This window comes from Artemia franciscana, chromosome 10 (genome assembly GCF_032884065.1).
Source record: "Artemia franciscana chromosome 10, ASM3288406v1, whole genome shotgun sequence".
NCBI lineage: Eukaryota > Metazoa > Arthropoda > Branchiopoda > Anostraca > Artemiidae > Artemia > Artemia franciscana.
Genome location: NC_088872.1, coordinates 4,858,400 through 4,876,238, shown reverse-complemented (window position 1 = coordinate 4,876,238; position 17,839 = coordinate 4,858,400). Strand labels below are relative to the sequence as shown.

The 17,839-nt window shown below is 34.7% G+C and overlaps 2 protein-coding genes across 2 annotated transcripts in view; one reads left to right on the top strand and one right to left on the bottom strand.

The window, feature by feature from the left end:
* LOC136031684 (prosaposin-like) overlaps positions 1–17,839 on the bottom strand; it is a gene marked incomplete at its 3' end in the record, with an annotated part of 95,776 nt that overhangs the window by 23,618 nt on the left and 54,319 nt on the right. Inside the window, 2 exon segments of the mRNA XM_065711364.1 lie at positions 710–798; positions 5,546–5,888. Of these exon segments, the coding sequence (XP_065567436.1) occupies positions 710–798; positions 5,546–5,888 (432 nt within the window).
* LOC136031686 (uncharacterized) lies at positions 7,113–17,025 on the top strand. The gene is made up of 2 exons (XM_065711366.1): positions 7,113–8,322; positions 16,455–17,025. Exons 1-2 carry the CDS (start codon positions 7,225–7,227, stop codon positions 16,653–16,655), a joined length of 1,299 nt encoding a protein of 432 aa, XP_065567438.1. The 5' UTR covers positions 7,113–7,224; the 3' UTR covers positions 16,656–17,025.

Below are 17,839 nucleotides of genomic sequence, written 5' to 3'. Positions count from 1 at the left end.
ATACATTTTACCGACATTGCTAAATGACTTTGAAAAAAGTCGCTCACGTCTTACACCCAAATAGGCAACAAAATTTGTTCTTCCCAAATATTTGGATAAATATTTGTAGAAAAAACTTTCAAATAAACAAAAACATGGATATGTCGGTCAGTTTTTTAAAGCTTGGACTCCTCCCCGGAATAAATCCTAAGATCCAGCCCCCCCAGTCCTGCCTGCAATCCTGGATATCTCTTTAATTTCTGGTGCTGCTTACCACTATGCGAATATTCTTTATACTATGATTATTCTTTACTTTAATGTTATTTTTATTTACAACTCAAGGAACAAGGCCAATCTTAGCGCGAAAAAATAAACTGATTTTCATCTGAAAAGAGTAACAATTTCATGAAAAACAAAAGAAGAAGACTACTTCCAGCTACTTCGAGGTTGTTACTATCTTTACTGGATAAATGTTTGTCCTATATTTTAACTATTTTTGCAATGCGCGGGAGGAGGTTAATCTTTGCGCAAAAAAAAAGCGACTAATTTTCATTTAAAAATATAATTTCGGGAAAATCTAAGAACAAAAATGATACCCTTGGATTCCTTATTTATGTTGTTATTCATAGCACGATACTTTTTAATATTATGTCGCTTTTTCTTGTAATAAGCGACACGAGGCCAATCTTAGCTCGTAATAAGACGAAAAAGAAGAAAGAAAACCACCTACATCTTCATCAGCGTTGGCCAGAACATTTTCAAGGTCATGCATTGCCAGTTCACAAATAGAACAAAATGGCTTGTTCTTAAGTTCATCAGCTAGAAGATATGCAAATTTTAAATTAAAGATTAAAAATGGATAAACTAAGCATAAAAAAATAACTAGCAGTACATTAGTTAAATCCAGTATATACAACAAATATAAATTATGAAGAATAAAGGAAATTATATATTTTACAGAAGATTCTAAAGATTTTAAAAGAATTATACGAAGGCCTCGACCGAGTCCGTTGATTTCTGAATTAAAAATGGAATAGTTGTGGGCAAGTCAAGTCATGGCTAATTGTAGAAAAAGCCAAGACAGATAGTCTAATTAAGTGGGCATCAAGTCATCGCTAATTTTCCCTCCATCACTGCCATCGTTACCATTTCCCACTTATGCTACACCTCTAATTCATGTCACTCCACAATGCCGAACTAGAGTCAACATTGTTGGAGGGTCTCCCCGGGGAACACACGCTGGTTGACAGTAGTATACTTGAAAATTTTCCTCTCATGCATGTCACTCCACAATGCCGAACCAGAATCAAGCTGTTGAGGTTCTAACCGGCTAATTCACGCTAGGGGAGTCAATATATTTAGACAAGATTAAAATAAAGAGTAGCACATTAAGCTCTTTCATTCCATATGGTTTTAGCTTATTTTTTTCCTCATTTGTCTGCCCTGATTTGTTTCTTCTTTTTTTATCATTCTTTTGGTGACTGCTACTATCCAAGAGTGCTTAATAGCACATAGAAATTCATTTTCACTAAGAACTGAGTCTACGATTTTTCTAATTTTTAGAGACATATATGTTTGTGTAAGGCTTAATTTTCACTATCCTTGGTACCGATTTACTTCCTAGTCGTCCTAGTCGAGTGATTAACAAGCTAGACTTGAAATCCTTTGTCCTCAAGGACAGGGGTTCAGTTCCTGCTATCACTGGTTATTTAGTTTGGAGCGGGGTTAATGGCGTGACTCAGTATACTTAGCCAGAGTCGAACCAGTTCTAACGGTTACTCGGAGAAATCTGGAGTGGGTAAACAGAAAGGGGATATGAAAGCACAGTATGGCTCGCCCTTAGCCCCCCCCCCATTGCAGTTCCTGGCTCAAGGGCCGTGAAACGGAGATCAGCACCGCTAATAGGGACTGCAAAGTCTATTTTTTTCTATTTTCATATTTATTCATTTTAACACAAAAAAGTACAAAATATAACATTCCTGCCAGGAAAGCACGAAATGAGTGCTTGGCAGGGAAATAACTAATATTAATTAAACAACAAACGGTCCAATGCTGTATTCTTTACCTTAGGTGCTGATTTTAACTTTCCAATTAACCTTTTCATAAGATCAGGTTTCATTTTCACTGTCATTTCATTTCATTTTCATTTTTTATTCATATTCATTTCATTTTCACAAAATCTGGTTTCATTTTCACTATCATTAGTGCTAATATTAAAAAAAAATTAAAAACTATCAGTACTAACACAAATAACAGAAGGTCCATAGTTTGCTTTGTTTGCTTGCTTTGTCTGAAACCAATAAATTATTTCCCCCTTGTGGAAACGCAGGAATAACTTTCAACTTTGATTTCAAAAAAAAAAAAGACTGAATTTAAGAGGCGAACTGATAAAATTAAAACTTGCAGTCATAGTAACAGGGCTTCTAAAACAAAGAGAAATGACTAGGAAGATTAAAATGAGAAATGGAAGCCGAAAAATGAAAAAAAAACAAAACAGAAGAGTAATAAAAAAATAACTGAAATAAAAAAAATTATTGAATAACAGCATGGTACATTATACCAATATATCATCATACCTAAAGTCAACAAGAGTTTTCTAGTACTTTTAACAAAAAAAAGTATATGATTATTCTTAATTCTTTCCTACCGTCTTTTTAGTATATTTCATATTGCCTCCATCTCAAAACAAAAAAAAACTATCGTACAAACAGGTTTTATGAACAGCTTAAGTTTCTTCTTTTTTTTGGTTGGTATAGTTGCATTTTTTTTTTTCGCCTGATTTTTCTAAAAGTGGAATTTTTGTACAATTGTCTTTACCTTTAAATACAACATATATAGGTGGGCACATGTTCTGTATCGAGGGAGGGGCCAAAGTCGTTTCAAAGGGAAGAAGGTCGAAATATCCAAAAAACATATTTCCATTCGTTATTATTTGATTTTTCAGAGGATAGTCCGCCAGATGAATCTATGCGAAAGCGGGGGTCACTCGAGTTTTATAGTTGATTTTATCCTATTAGACAGATTTGCAGAATTGAATTTATTTACTACAAGGCAGAAAAGGAAGACAATCATAAAAACAGTTTTTTCAAATTAATTTAATTACATAACAATTTAATTACATAACATCAGTGCATGTGTTATATAATATACCAAATTGGCATAATATTTTTCATCTCCAACTTACATTAAAAAAAAAAAATTCTTTAAGGAAAAAAAATGCAAATAAGAAAGAAAAAGAAGCCAACTTTTCTTCCCAATGGCTTTTCATCTTAATTTTTGCTCTCCTTAATAAATATAAGAATTTCAGATACACTAGTTGGTTTTAAACATTCCTCATGTGTAGTAAAAGGGGAGAGAATCATTCAAAACCGTTCAGGAAACATCTTCGTACTTTTATTTTTGTTAGTTATTTAAATCAAAACAATATCAGATATGCCTTTTGTCAGCCGTCCTAGCCAAGTGGTTAGCACGCTAGACTTGAAATCGCTTCTCCGTGAGGACGGGGATTTAAGTCGTGGTGACGCTACTTATTTGGTTTGGAAAGGGGGTCAGTGGCGTGATTCTGTAAGCTCAGCCAAAGTCAATCCAGCTATAAATGTGCACCGCAAGAAATTTGGGGAGGGTAAATAGGAAAGGTGTGCGAAAGCACAGGATGGCTAGCCCCCAACCCCCATTGCAATTCCTGATTAAAGTGCCATGAAACGGAAACCACCATTGCCGGTAGAGACTGTAAAGCCCAATGTCGTATACTTTAAATTTTTATCCTTACTTTCATCAGTCTGAACATCATAATGGGCGTTCCAGTCCATTGCTGAAGGATAAACCTCCTCATAAAAAAACTTTCAAAATTCGAATCCTTTTTTGCTTTTTCGTTTTGTTTTTCTTTCGCTTTCCATTCTCAGCCATAGAGCCTAGCAATATATCATATATATGATATTGTACGCGCTTTGAATGTTTAATGGTTACGAATACGACAATATCTACCTCAACAAAATATTTATTTCTTTTCGTGTTACATTCCCCTCCCCCTCCCCTCATCCCTAATTACCAAACTCGATAACTTTAAGCACAAAAGCACCAAATGAGACAAGACTAGAAACAGTAGCCCTTTTTTGGTTTGTCTTTCATGCCGCATATTCCAGGCCAATTTTATTGGTATTTATTTAATTTATAAACTAATTTGTATTGTATCATGATCAACAAGCAGGGTGGTCTGTCGAACAACAAGCATAAAAAAGGAAAAAAGGACAATCTTTATGCGAAGATTGGAAATTTTTTTTTGTCCTTCCTCCTGCATCAGCTCCAAATCAATAGTAAACTTGTTATTGATTGAAAAATGAATTTTTCAATCAAAATTATTGAAAAATTATTGATTGAACAATGAAAAAACGCCTGCCACTAAATGTTTCAGCTAGGTCCCCCAGCTCTGAGATAAGACAGGATAGATTTCACAAAACTATATTTTTGGAAAAATGATTGTAAGAAAAAAAAACACCCCACCTTTAATCCAAAAAGGAATCTATTCTAAATATTTTGTTTTTTACCGACAGAAAAATCTTATTGTCAGACACAAACCCAACTCCAAGATTGAGAGCCAGATACTCTACTATCTGAGCTAGACGGGCTTGTTATTTGATTTTACACTTTTGGAGGATTCATATTAACAAATAGAAAGGTTTCTCACAAACCATTTCTCTAGAGTTAGAGATTATACAAACCAATTATATAAAGTGTAATATGTTCGCTGTAATATTGTTTCAACTTTCCGTTTGTTCTTTGTTTCTCCATTTTTTCGTAGTGTTTTTTTTTTTTTTTTTTAAGTGTTATAACTAGAAATCGATCTATTTTAATTAATAGTTAATATTTAATTTAGGTTTATCTGGTTATTAAATTTTTCACGAAAAATACAGATGTCCCATACAAATTGTGATAAGTCAATATTACAAAACATTTTTTGTTTTCTTTGGTAATCTTGGTGCAGTAACTTCTTTATTTTTCTTGTCTTCAAGCAGCCTTCTTTTTATTTGATCAGTGCTGTTTATTTTATTTATTTCTTCTTTTTTTAGATGAACTTTGTTATTCATTCTTTTTACCATGCAATTTGTTTGTGTTATTGGTCATATATAACTTTCAGAACACGCTATATCACCTTTGTAAATATCAATACTTGAATTTAGATTTAATAGAATATCGAAATTTCAGCTAAAGCACTATATTATTTGTTGTCTTTTTGATGTTAGTTATTTTTTTCTGGTTTTCATTTTGGCTGATTAAATATTGTAATCCCTCTTTAAGCAGCAGCTTCAGTAGTTTTATGAGAGTAAAATTTGCGTTAGGTGTATTTTTATTGGGGGACTGGAGGAAGACGAGAGGATCAGGATATAATCTCGCTTTAAACGTGAATTAGCATACCAAAAAATCAATTTAATAAAAAATTACTGACATAACCGAATAAGAATAAATCAATTGTAAAATCAACTGTACCTGCAAAATTTATTACTATTTAAAATTTATTAAATTAAAATTTATCAATTTAAATCAGAATTTATTAAATTAAAACTAATACCTGCTAAATTTGGTCGATAATTCTTTTCAAACAAGGAAGCCGGAAAACCAGCGAGCAATTCATCAATATCTTCCTTTTTGTATGGGTGGACAGGTTCAGCGGGGGTCATCTTCACCATTGGTATAGAGTCTAGCTCCTTAGCTGGTTTCATTTCAACCATTGGGAGCATTGCCATAGGAGAGAGGATTCCTAGGAGGGAGCTATCAAAACTTTGTAAGTCAGCAGATTCCTTTTCCCCAAAAAGTTCATCTCCGGACTCTGGGTCCTTGGCAGGCGATAACATGCTTGCAAGTTTTTGTTCGTAATCTTCAGAGCCGCCCATAATAGGTATCCAAAGTGGTCTCTGGAAAAACTTTATTTATTAGAAACAGTATTTAAAAGATGGTAAATGCAGGTTCGATCTTTAAGAGAAGTGAATCAAATTGTCTTTCCTGGCGAGAAGGTTGTGGGGGTGTCTACCATCTAAGGTAATGTGATTTACACTACCTTTAGCATATATGTCTTGTGACTCAGTTAGTGTTTCTACTTGCTTTAGTCAACTCTGTTCTTCTCAAGTCCGGGTATTTCGGAGGAAACTTTTTAAAAGTCCTCATGTTGAAGTCCTTATTGACAAAAACGAAAAATTGGCAAATTCGCAGTGAGACTGACTGGGTATGAGCATTTTTGCAATAAAGCCTGAGCGTAGAAAATACCACAAGGGAAATTCGGTTTCCCCTATACGACCTAAGGACGAATCTTTTCGGGCCTTATGAATTTCACATGCATTGCAATTTTCATTACCAGAGAAGTAAGTTGCCTCGTAAGTTTAGGATTTTTTTTTGGGGGGGGGAGGGTTAATTCTTATAGTTTTCAAACATTACAAAAATATTTCTCGAATACTGTTTTGTATATACCAAAGTGTGAACATTGTTCATGCAAAAAAGAGAAAGATGCGCAAAAGAAACTCGCCCCTGCACACACTTTTCTTAATATGAAGTTTCTTCTAAAAGTATTTTCTTGGTTCGATGTGTTTAAGCTTATTTGTCTTGCTCATATTTTGTAACGGTAAAAATAAACGAAAGAAGACTCAAACATAACCCCCCCTTTACACCGTATGAGTCAAATTAACAATATTGTTTTCAGGTCCATGAATCGTGAAAATTTTCGGAGTATTTTTGGATAGCTTTTGTGAAAAGATTTAGGTTTCTAGTGTTTTATCCCCCCTCATCTTTCAGGCATATTGTCTCATATCTCAACGATTTCACATCAAAATACCCTTGGAATCACCACAATCAAAAACCTTTCACCGAAACTTTCAATCTTCCATCTTAAAAATTGAAAAAAAAATCACGTTTTAGCTTTACCAGAATTGATGCATCACTTTTTGTGAAAGTTGAGAGTAACATTAATATTTAAACCCAAGTACAAAGAGGTTGAAAGTTTTTTAGTTTAATGGTTCTATTAACTGTCACGGGTTAGCAATATATTTCAAGCTTAGGTGGACAAAGGGACAATCAACACGCAAGAAGACACTAAACATCCCCCTTCACATCGTAAAAGTCAAATTAACAATATTTTCCAGGTCCAGTGCAGTTGCCACATCATTGACCCCGATGAATTGTCAACAACTATGATTCAAGATAGTACAACGATGACTGTTTACATCATGGCATTTTCAGCTGAGATTCCGTACAAGAAACATGCAAAAGCCAGTTGCCTGGGAAATTCCCAAAGAAGAGTTTACTGTTTTGAATTTGGAGAAAAATGGATTAACTAACGGACATATTCAAACCAGCCATAAGCCTAAACGACAGAAATATAAAGTATTTTCAAAAATGATTGAATATTTGACAACTTACAGTGGTATATTGCCAACATGGACAAGTAAGCGTCAATGGTATAGTTATATAATACCGGTGATAATAGTGATAATTGTGCTAGTGCTATATGGGTACATTTCTTACTCATTTTTTTATTGCATATTCCGTTTAAGATACACTTCAATAAAGACAATTGAAATAGCACCATGGTCACTACACTTTTTTACACCAATTTGTGCTCATTTAATACTATTTTGGAAGCAAAGTGATATACAGAATTTCATTAACAAATGGAATATAAAGCTTTCAGAATATTTTTTATGTATGGAATATCGGGACAGAACAAGTTATTACATAATATGTGGTATATATCTAATATTTTTCATTGTATCAACAACAATAACACTAGTGTTTTTAGAAAGTCGGGCAATGGATCATGTCAGCTTTACAAAATTACCAATATTACCAACCGATTCAGGATTTACCATAGCTATATTTCTACATTTATTTGAAAGTGCTTATACATGGATACTGTTGTTCATATGTGATGTTGGGATTGGTTATATATACTGTGAAATAGCTTTGAACATACAAGGTGCTAAAACATATTTTAGTCACAACTTTTATCAGCTAACCACGTGCCCCAAATGCACTAAATTAGATAGAGTGCCTGCTCCTACAGAAATTATAATGAAATTGAACGACAGTAATTCAACCGTAGTATCCCTGTGGAAAACTACAGAATTTCTAAGGGATATAACTGAAAGTTGTAACAGCATTTTTGGATTGTTAATTGTTATAAACCATTTAAATAATATAGCGATAATTTGTGTGAGTCTATTTGGTGTTATAAAACTTTGGAGAAATCTTGGACTAGCAGTAGTATACCACTTATTACAAGCAGTGATTGTTATCTCTCGAGTTTTTATTTTTTATAAGTTGGCGTCTCCTACAGAGGAAGAGGTGAAAAAGCTTCAGGTAAGAAAAAAAAAACGTCTATAGCTAAGAGCCTACTTTCTCTCTGCATGTAGAGAAAGAGAAAAGGAAATACTGAGAGTGCGAGATTAGAGAGATGTGGGGGTCATGAGAGAGCCCCCTCTCATAGAAACGACACTTTTTGTTCGTTCAAGTTTTTATGTCGCCCTTTGCTACAATTTGAAGAAATTTTTTTTTTCATTTTATTTTTTTTGTTGCAAGTAAAATAAAGATGTAAAAGCGAAGAGAGAATCAACTCAATGCTACGCTATATAGGTTATACCTCAGCTTCTCTTTATTCAATGTTGATACCTACTCTTTTTTGTTCGCTACTATATCCTTTCACCAAAGCAGATGCAGAGGAATCTGCTCAATGGTGCGGATTTTTTTTTTGTATATATATATATATATATATATATATATATATATATATATATATATATATATATATATATATATATATATATATATATATATATATATATATATATATATGTAATTGGTAATGTAAAGAAAGTAAGCAGAGCAGATATTTATGATTCGGTGAAATTACGAGATGGAAACTGACATCAGATATCGGTTTGAGGTCATTAATTCTAAGAAAAGACAAATTGAGTAGAAAAGCGATTTAAGGGGTGTATTCCTAAGCTACCTTAATTTTATGCTTTATAGGCATAATAAATTAGTTTGAAATATATTAAATCCTTTAAAAATAGTGTAGTACTTGTTAATTATACTTGATCCTATTCTCATCAATGTGGAATGAAATCTTATATGAAATAAAGTAGCATGAACAATAAAAGGAAAAAAATGATAATTTTTTGCCTTGTATTGATACCAAAAGAAGCACTAGAACCATCAATAAGGCCATATCTAGGGCCTTATTAACCCTTTTGGCATTAGTAGATGCTTTTTGTTCGACTTAGAAAAACGTAACACAGATGTATATAAACAATTTTTTCATACGTTTTTTAAAGTATATTTTTGTACCCCCTCCCCGAACAAAAATCTTGGATGCACCCTTGGCCATCAGACAATAAAATATAAAAGCAACGCTTTTCTCTCTTTAATGTACCCCTGATTATCTCTAATTACTGAAAACGTTCAAAACAGTTTCCATAGTAATTTTCAACTCTGTATCTGAAATTCACCGAAATAGAAAGAACTGCCAATACAAAAATCAATTCGATTGCTTAGTTGCATGTCTTGACACATCCATTTTCTCTAATGCTAGGCGATCCCTCAAGAACCGCATAAATCCCCAAAAGTAAACAATACATACGCCCACTATTAGAAATAACAAGCAGCTTTCAGAACTGAATAATAAGAGGAATTCGACTTCCATGAGGATCGACTAAGGAACAGAGGAGAAGAGAGAGATATTTCCAGAGGGAGTGGGGGTTAAACCCAGTAGCCGATTTTTTCATTGAAAACCCAAACTGTAAATTCAAAGCCTGCATTGTAAAATGTGTCGTTCAAGTGGCAATCTAGGAATGCGTTCGCATCCCAAACCTCAGTAGTCGACTGTAGCTGATTTAAATAATTAACTTTTATATAAAGTTGAAGTTGTAAACTTTTAATAAAGTCAGTCACAGTTCTTGCCGATGTTTTGACAAGGCCTGAACATCAAAACTTTGTGTATTTGTCAGAATTGCAAAATGTTCGAAAAATTTCACAAAATTTTACACCAATTCTGAAAATTGTCAGAGGAGCCTAAAAGGAATCCTTTCCCAATACCGTAAGACTACCAACGTTCAAATATGTTTTTTTATGCAGTCTTACGGTGTGGATGTTTCAACGCAAAACGACAATCTTGCTATCATTCGTTAGCTGAGAATCCTTTTTATTCATGTGCCGAAATTACAAGAATAGTTTTGAAGTTAACACTGTATTTTTTTTAAACATATTTGTAAGAAACTACAAAAACATTTTTGAAATTTACTCTGTATTTTTTTTTAAGAATACTTGTGCAAAATCACAAAAAATGTTTTGAAATTTACTCTGTATTTTTTTTTAAAGAATACTTGTACGAAATTACAAAAACATTTTTGAAATTTACTCTGTATTTTTTTTTATGGCACTTGGTATTAACCAGGTGACATATAGCAATCGCCAATTCTGTCGGTCTGTCTGTCGGTCTGTCTGTCTGTCTGTCGGTCCCGGTTTTGCTACTTTAGGCACTTCCAGGTAAGCTAGGACGATGAAATTTGGCAGGCGTATCAGGGACGGGACTAGCTTAAATTAGAAATAGTCGTTTTCCCAATTTGACCATCTGGGTGGGAGTGGGGGGCCGGTTAATTCGGAAAAATTAGAAAAAATGAAGTATTTTTAACTTATGAATGGGTGAAATCTAACTTATGAATAACTAATCTTAATGAAATTTGATGATTGGAGTGATATTGTGTCTCAGAGGTCTTATCTTAAATCCCGACCGGATCTGATGACATTGGGGGGAAGTGGGGGGGGAACCTAAAATATTGGAAAACAATTAGAGTGGAGGGATCGGGATGAAACTTGATGGGAAAAATAAGCACAAGTCCCGGATACATGATTGACATAATCGGAACGGATCCGCTCTCTTTGGGGTAGTTGGGGGGCGGGGTAATTCTGAAAAATTAGAAAAAATGAGGTATTTTTAACTTACGAACGTGTGATCTCAATGAAATTTGATGTTTAGAAGGATATCGTGTCTTAGAGCTCTTATTTTAAATCCCAACCGGATCTGTTGACATTGGGGGGGAGGGAGTTGGGAGGGGCCAACCTAAAACTTGGAAAGCACTTAGAGTGGAGGGATCGGGATAAAACTTGGTGGGAAAAATAAACACAAGTGCTAGATACATGATTGACCTAAACGGAACGGATCCGCTCTCTTTAGGATAGTTGGGGAGGGGGGTTATTTATGAAAAATTAGAAAAAATGAGGTATTTTAACTTACGAACAGGTGATCGGATCTCAATGAAATTTGATATTTAGAAGGATATCATGGCTCAGAGTTCTTATTTTGAACCCGACCAGATCTGGTGACATTGGGGGGGGAGTTGGGAGGGGGAAACCTAAAACTTGAAAAACACTTAGAGTGGAAGGATCGGGAATAAACTTGGTGGAAAAAATAATCACGAGTCCTAGATACATGATTGACATAACCGGAACGGATCCGCTCTCTTTGGGGTAGTTGGGGGAGGGGTTAATTCTGAAAAATTAGAAAAAATGAGGTATTTTAACTTACGAACGGGTTATCGGATCTCAATGAAATTTGATATTTAGAAGCATATCGGGTCTCAAAGCTCTTATTTTAAATCCTGACTGGATCTGGTGACGTTGGGGGAACCTAAAATCATGGAAAACGCTTAGATTGGAGGGATCGGGATGAAACTTGGGATTTCCCAATTTGACCATCTGGGGGAGTGGGGGCCGGTTAATTCGGAAAAAATAGAAAAAATGAAGTATTCTTAACTTATGAATGAGCGATGGAATCTTAATGAAATTTGATGTTTGTAATGATATTGTGTCTCAGAGCTCTTATTTTAAATCCCGGCTGGATCTGATGACATTGGGGGGAGTTGGAGGGGGGAGACCTAAAATCTTGGAAAACACTTAGATTGGAGGGATCGAGATGAAACTTGGTGGGAAAAATAAGCAGAAGTCTTACATACGTGATTTACATAATTGGAACGAATCCGATCTATTGGGGGGGGGGTTAATTCTGAAAAATAAGAAAAAATGACGTATTTTTAACTTACGAAGGAGTGATCGGATCTTCATGAAACTTCATATTTAGAAGGACCTCGTAACTCAGATCACTTATTTTAAATCTCAACCGGATTAAGCGTAATTGGGGGGGGGGGCAGTTGGGGGGGACAGGAATTCTTAGAAAATACTTTAAGCGGTGAGATCACGATGAAACTGGATGGGAAGAATAAAAACCTGTCTAAGATACGTGACTGACATAACCGGACCGGATCTGCTCTCTTTGGTGGAATTGGAGGGGAGGGGGGGTAATTTTGAAAATTGAGGTATTTGTAACTTACGAATGGGTGACCAGATCTTAATGAAATTTGATATTTAGAAGGATTTTGTGCTTTAAAGTTCTTATTTTAAATTCCGACCAGATCCTGTGACGGAGTTGGAGGGGGAAACCGGAATTCTTTGAAAACGTGAAAATTGGGATACTTTTATCTTACGAATAGATGATCGGATCTTAATGAAGTTTGATTTTTAGAAAGAATTCATGTCTCAGAGCTCTTATTTCAAATCCCGACCAGATCGTTTGACATTGGGGGGAGTTGGAGGGGGAAATCTTGGAAAAACACTTGGAGTTTAGGAATCGGGATGAAGCTTGGTGGATAGAATAAACAAATGTCCTTGATACGTGATTGACAGAATCGTACTATTCGCTGTCTTTGGGGGAGTTGGGGGGAGGGGTTCAGTGATTTGGCGAGTTTGGTGCTTCTGGACGTGCTAGGACGATGAAAATTGATGTGTGTCAGAGAGCTGCACAATTTGACTTGATAAAGTCGTTTTCCCAGATTCGACCATCTGGGGGGGGGGCTAAAGGGAGAGGAAAAATTAGAAAAAATTAGGTATTTACAACTTACGAGTGGTTGATCGGATCTTAACGAATTTTGATATTTAGAAGGACATCGTGACTCAGAGCTCTTATTTTAAATCCTGACCGGCATTAAGCCTCTTATTTTCCTTTTTAAATCAATCTATTGATTCATAGAATTTTGTTAGAGCTCATACCATATGATCTCTTGGCTCTTAGATCTTCTCGCCTCGTCACAAGTGCCATATGAGCTCTTAGCTCTTGTTTTTTTTTTAAGAATACTTGTACGAAATTACAAAAACATTTTTGAAATTTACTCTGTATTTTTTTTTTTGAAGAATACTTGTACGAAATTACAAAACATTTTTGAAATTTACTCTGTTTTTTTTTTTTTTTTTTTTTTTAAGAATACTTGTACGAAATTACAAAACATTTTAGAAATTTACTCTGTTTTTTTCTACTGAAAATACTTGAAAATTCGTTGAAAATTGTTCAAAAATGTATTTTACCCATTTTTAAATAAGTTTAATGTCTAGTGATATAATAATTTTGACTCGATAAATGGATAGATTTCGAACTAATAATCCTATGATATAGTACCTTGCCCTTATGGTGCAATTTGAATTTGTAGACTTGTCCCAAAATTGCTTTTCACAGGAACACAAACCTTATACCTATGCTCTGATTCAACCCAGTGACAAGATTTGCGAAAAGTCAACTAGAGTCCGAGGGTAAAATGATCAGAGTAGTTGCGACTACGGATGAAAAAACGCTTGAAGTTGACTGCAACCAAATATAGTCAACTAAAGTCCAAGGTCCGAACACACTCTAGATCAGTGGTTCCCAACCAATTTTAAGCCATGCCCCACATAGACATCTCTAAAATCCTGACGCCCCTCTTGTGATATATAAATTTTGTTACCAAAAATTTTACGCATATTCAACTGAAGCAAATTTAAAAGGCCATTAACTTGGTATCTTCTTTTTGATTTGTCTTCTAGGTGTATTTTATACGAATGAAATTTTTTTTCTAAATAGAACACCTCTATACAATGCATGACGTCGTTCCAATACTATCACATAATGCTAATCCTGAAAAATGTTTTTTTTTGGCTGTAAAGTATTGTCATTCGAAGACTGAACGCCCAGCCCATGACCCGCCGGTGGGGCTTTGTCCCACGTTGGGAATCACGGCTCTAGATCATGAAATTCATGTTCTCCACTGATATCGAAAAAGTGAGCTCATAATCTAGATTGGACAATTGTCAATCTAGTTTATCAATTCGACAGTCCAACCCCAATGGCAAGACGTGTGGGCAGCAGCACATATGAGGGATGATTGGCGGCTCTTTCTGGATGCCCTGGGTGCCTCTGGCGGCACAGGAGGAACTGAGGTATAAGGACACTAGACAATCTTGCTGGACAGGAGGCTAGTGGTTTTGAAAAGTAGATTTAGCGAGTTTTTGGGTCTTAGAGTGCGCAACGATTAATTTTACTATTCCACTATTTGTAATTTGACAATCCGTGATCACAAACAAAACATAAGAAGTTCATGAGAAACTCTCTGAAGACAGAGAATGAAATACAGCCTAAGTTATTTCGGTTATAAGACTAATAGCCATCTTCAGTTAAATATAACATAAATACTAAAAGAAAGAAGGGACAAAAAACCAAACTTACACACACAAAAAATATAATGCTGAACTAAAATCATAAAAAACTAAAAATTAGACGCTGTCTTAGCCTCATCCTTCAGTGTCTCAGCACTGAAGCTGAACCTCACAGGGCTGAATTTTAGTCTAACCCTCACAAGACTGAACCTTATCAATTATTATAAGTAATAGCCATAAGTTATTGAATTTGATTTAATTACTCGTTTATGGGCTATTCAAGTTAATAATACACTAATGAGCCCTTGATATTTAAAATATTAAACCTAACTTACTTTTGATTTATAAAATGAAATGATTTATAAAATAGCAAAAATGAAATTAATTAAATCACAAGAACCCCTATCTGACAGCAAAATTGTCAAAAAGGAATTCTTGATTTTTTTTAGGACCCCAATGACAATTGAAATTAATTGCAACAAGTTCTAAGGACAGTGACCTTCATTTCGTGTAATTTTGATGCGAGCAAAGAACCACAATTGACAAGAGCAAGGTAAAAACACAAAAAGAAGACAGACGTCATTCGGATCTTTTTAACAAAGTAGTCTCAGGAACTCTTGACGTCAGCAATAATTATTTCAGCAAACTAAACACTCCGTTCATTGAAAAGAAATAATAAATTTTAAAAATCCAACTTGGTAAATTAAGATAAACTTGTAATATCGCAATAGAAGGAGTAATTTTGCAATATTTATGTGAGACTTACTTGTTTCACATAACCCTTTGTTTACAATCATTAGACATTTGATAATAGAATGAAGTGGTTAAGAAAATACGGTAATTTAAATTTGTGCTTTTTGTTGTTTTTTTGGGGGGGAGGGAGAGAAGATTAATATTTTACAACGCTCGCACTTTACGCTAAAGTCTTCAAATTTTTTCAAAATAAATCTTGTTCACATTCAGGGAAATTCTTAAAGAATTGTGTGTGACAAAATTTCAGAATTTAACGTAAAGAGCAAAAGCTCACCTCAAATACGAAATAATTTCTGCTCGTTTTAAGTTTTAATGTTGCTCCTTACTTTCAACTGAAAGAACTTGTTTTTTTTTACATTATTTCTGACCGTTCTTCAAATCATGCCTGGAAATCCCCTTCCGTCAGCCCTAATGGTATAAAATTTTTCTCGAAAACTTTTCTCTCCACGGAAAATTTTTCCCGTGGAAAATCCCCCCCCCCAAACAAAAAAATCCGTATATTACCCAATAACAAATACTACATGTCAACAATACGCAAACTGTGTAACTTAAAACCCTTTCCCCAGGGACAACAGGGGGACTACACAGGGACCAGGGGGTCAAATCACCCCTAAAGGCATAGTCATTACAGGACATCCAACTATACTAAATCAAATAGCTATCTCAAAATTTTGATTTAGATGTCTATGGGCCGAGTTACTCCTTACGTACAGTTCTTTACCGTGAACCGTTTGATTTTAAGCCAGGAGCCGAAGAAAAAAGTTTGTAAGCCACCGCAATTTTTACAACTAGACTCCCTATTTCTTTGTGGTTATAACTTCACAGTCTTTTCTCCTGATTTTAGGAATGTATTTTCACCAATGCAGCAAAAACTATTTCAGAAAAGGGGTAGCCAGGTCCTGTAAACCTGCACGCTATTGGCTTTCTATAAACCTAAAAACCAAGAGATCCAATAATTCAACAAACTAGGAATCTTGGCTCGCATCAATAAAACTAGTATTTATAGAATTTGATTAGTATCGGTTAGATCAATGAGTTCTTTCTCATATTCTTTCTGTCAACGAATAATACAAGTTTTTCTATCCTTCCCAGATTATATTACCATCTGAGATTATTACCGGTTACATTAGTAAGTTATCACCGGTTATTAGTACTGGTTAGATTAGTGATTTCTTTCCCATATTCTTTCTATCAATGGATTATATAAGTGCTTTTATTATTTTCAGATGATATTATCGTTTCGTGCAGCGAGTAACTGGGAAAGTACAACAAGTTCAGACAAAAAAGCAATCCAGACTCTCTTGCAGTATTTATCCACTTCACCTTTAAGATGCTCAGTAATGGATATATACAAAGTGAATTCTGCATTGTTGACATTATTTTATGCCATTGTTCTTACTTTATTGATTGCATTTTTGCATACATAATCATAGTTTACTTTCATAGTCATAGTTATTACATAATTATCATATTATTACATTACATTTTTACATTACATTACATTACATTATTACATTACATTACATAGTTTACTTTCATGTTTGACTCTTACTGGCTTAATAAAGATGTACAGCCTGTTAGTCAATTTCCATTTAGTCTTTTCTGAATGAAAATTCGGTTCTTCGAGATCTCGACGAAAATAAACGTTCACAAACACGCGTTAAAATTAAATTAATATCGTTAATTTTCTCTATAAAAAATTATCGGGGACAAAACCCAATTCTCTTTCGGGTAAGCTTATGAAAAACCTAAAGACTATAGAAGCAGTTCTAGTACAGCTGGAAAAGATGAAAAGAAACAAGAGCTAAGAGCTCATATGGCATGAGCTCTGGCAAATTTCTAAGAATCAGTAGATCTATTTAAAAGGAAAATCAGAGGCTTAATACTGGTCAGGATTTAAAATAAGAGCTCTGAGACACGAGGTCCTTCTAAATATCAAAATTCATTAAGATCCGATCACCCATTCGTACGTTAAAATACATAATTTTTTCTAATTTTTCATCTCTTTTCAGCCCCCCCCCCCACATAGTCAAATCGGGGAAAAAGATTTTATCAAGTCAATTTGACTTGATAAACCCCCCGAACTCCCCCAAAGAGAGTGGATCCAGTCCAGTTACGTCAGTCACGTATCTACGACATTAGCTTATTCCACCCGCCAAGTTTCATCCCGATCTCTCCACTCTAAGCGTTTTCCAAGATTTCCCGTTTCTGCCTCCAACTCCCCCCAATGTAACCAGATCTAATCGATATTTAAAAATATTCTAAATATAAAATTTCGTTAAGATCCGGTTACCCGTTCGTAAGTTAAAAATACCTCAATTTTTCTAATTTTTCCGAATTACAAAACCCCCCCAAAGAGAGCGGATCCAGTCCAGTTACGTCAATCACGTATCTATGACATTTGCTTATGCCTACCCACCAAGTTTCATCTGGATCTCTCCACTCTAAGCGTTTTCCAAGATTTCCCGTTTCCCCCTCCAACTCCCCCAATATCACCGGATACGGTCGGGATTCAAAATAAGAGTTCTGAGACACGAGGTCCTTCTAAATATCAAATTTCATTGAGATCCGATAACCCATTCGTAAGTAAAAATACCTCATTTTTTTCAAT

Coding starts and splice junctions, on each gene's coding strand:
- LOC136031686 (XM_065711366.1), top strand. CDS start 7,225: ATGCAAAAGCCAGTTGCCTGGGAAATTCCCAAAGAAGAGTTTACTGTT. Junction 8,323..16,454: donor AAGAGGTGAAAAAGCTTCAG/GTAAGAAAAAAA, acceptor TATTATTTTCAG/ATGATATTATCGTTTCGTGC.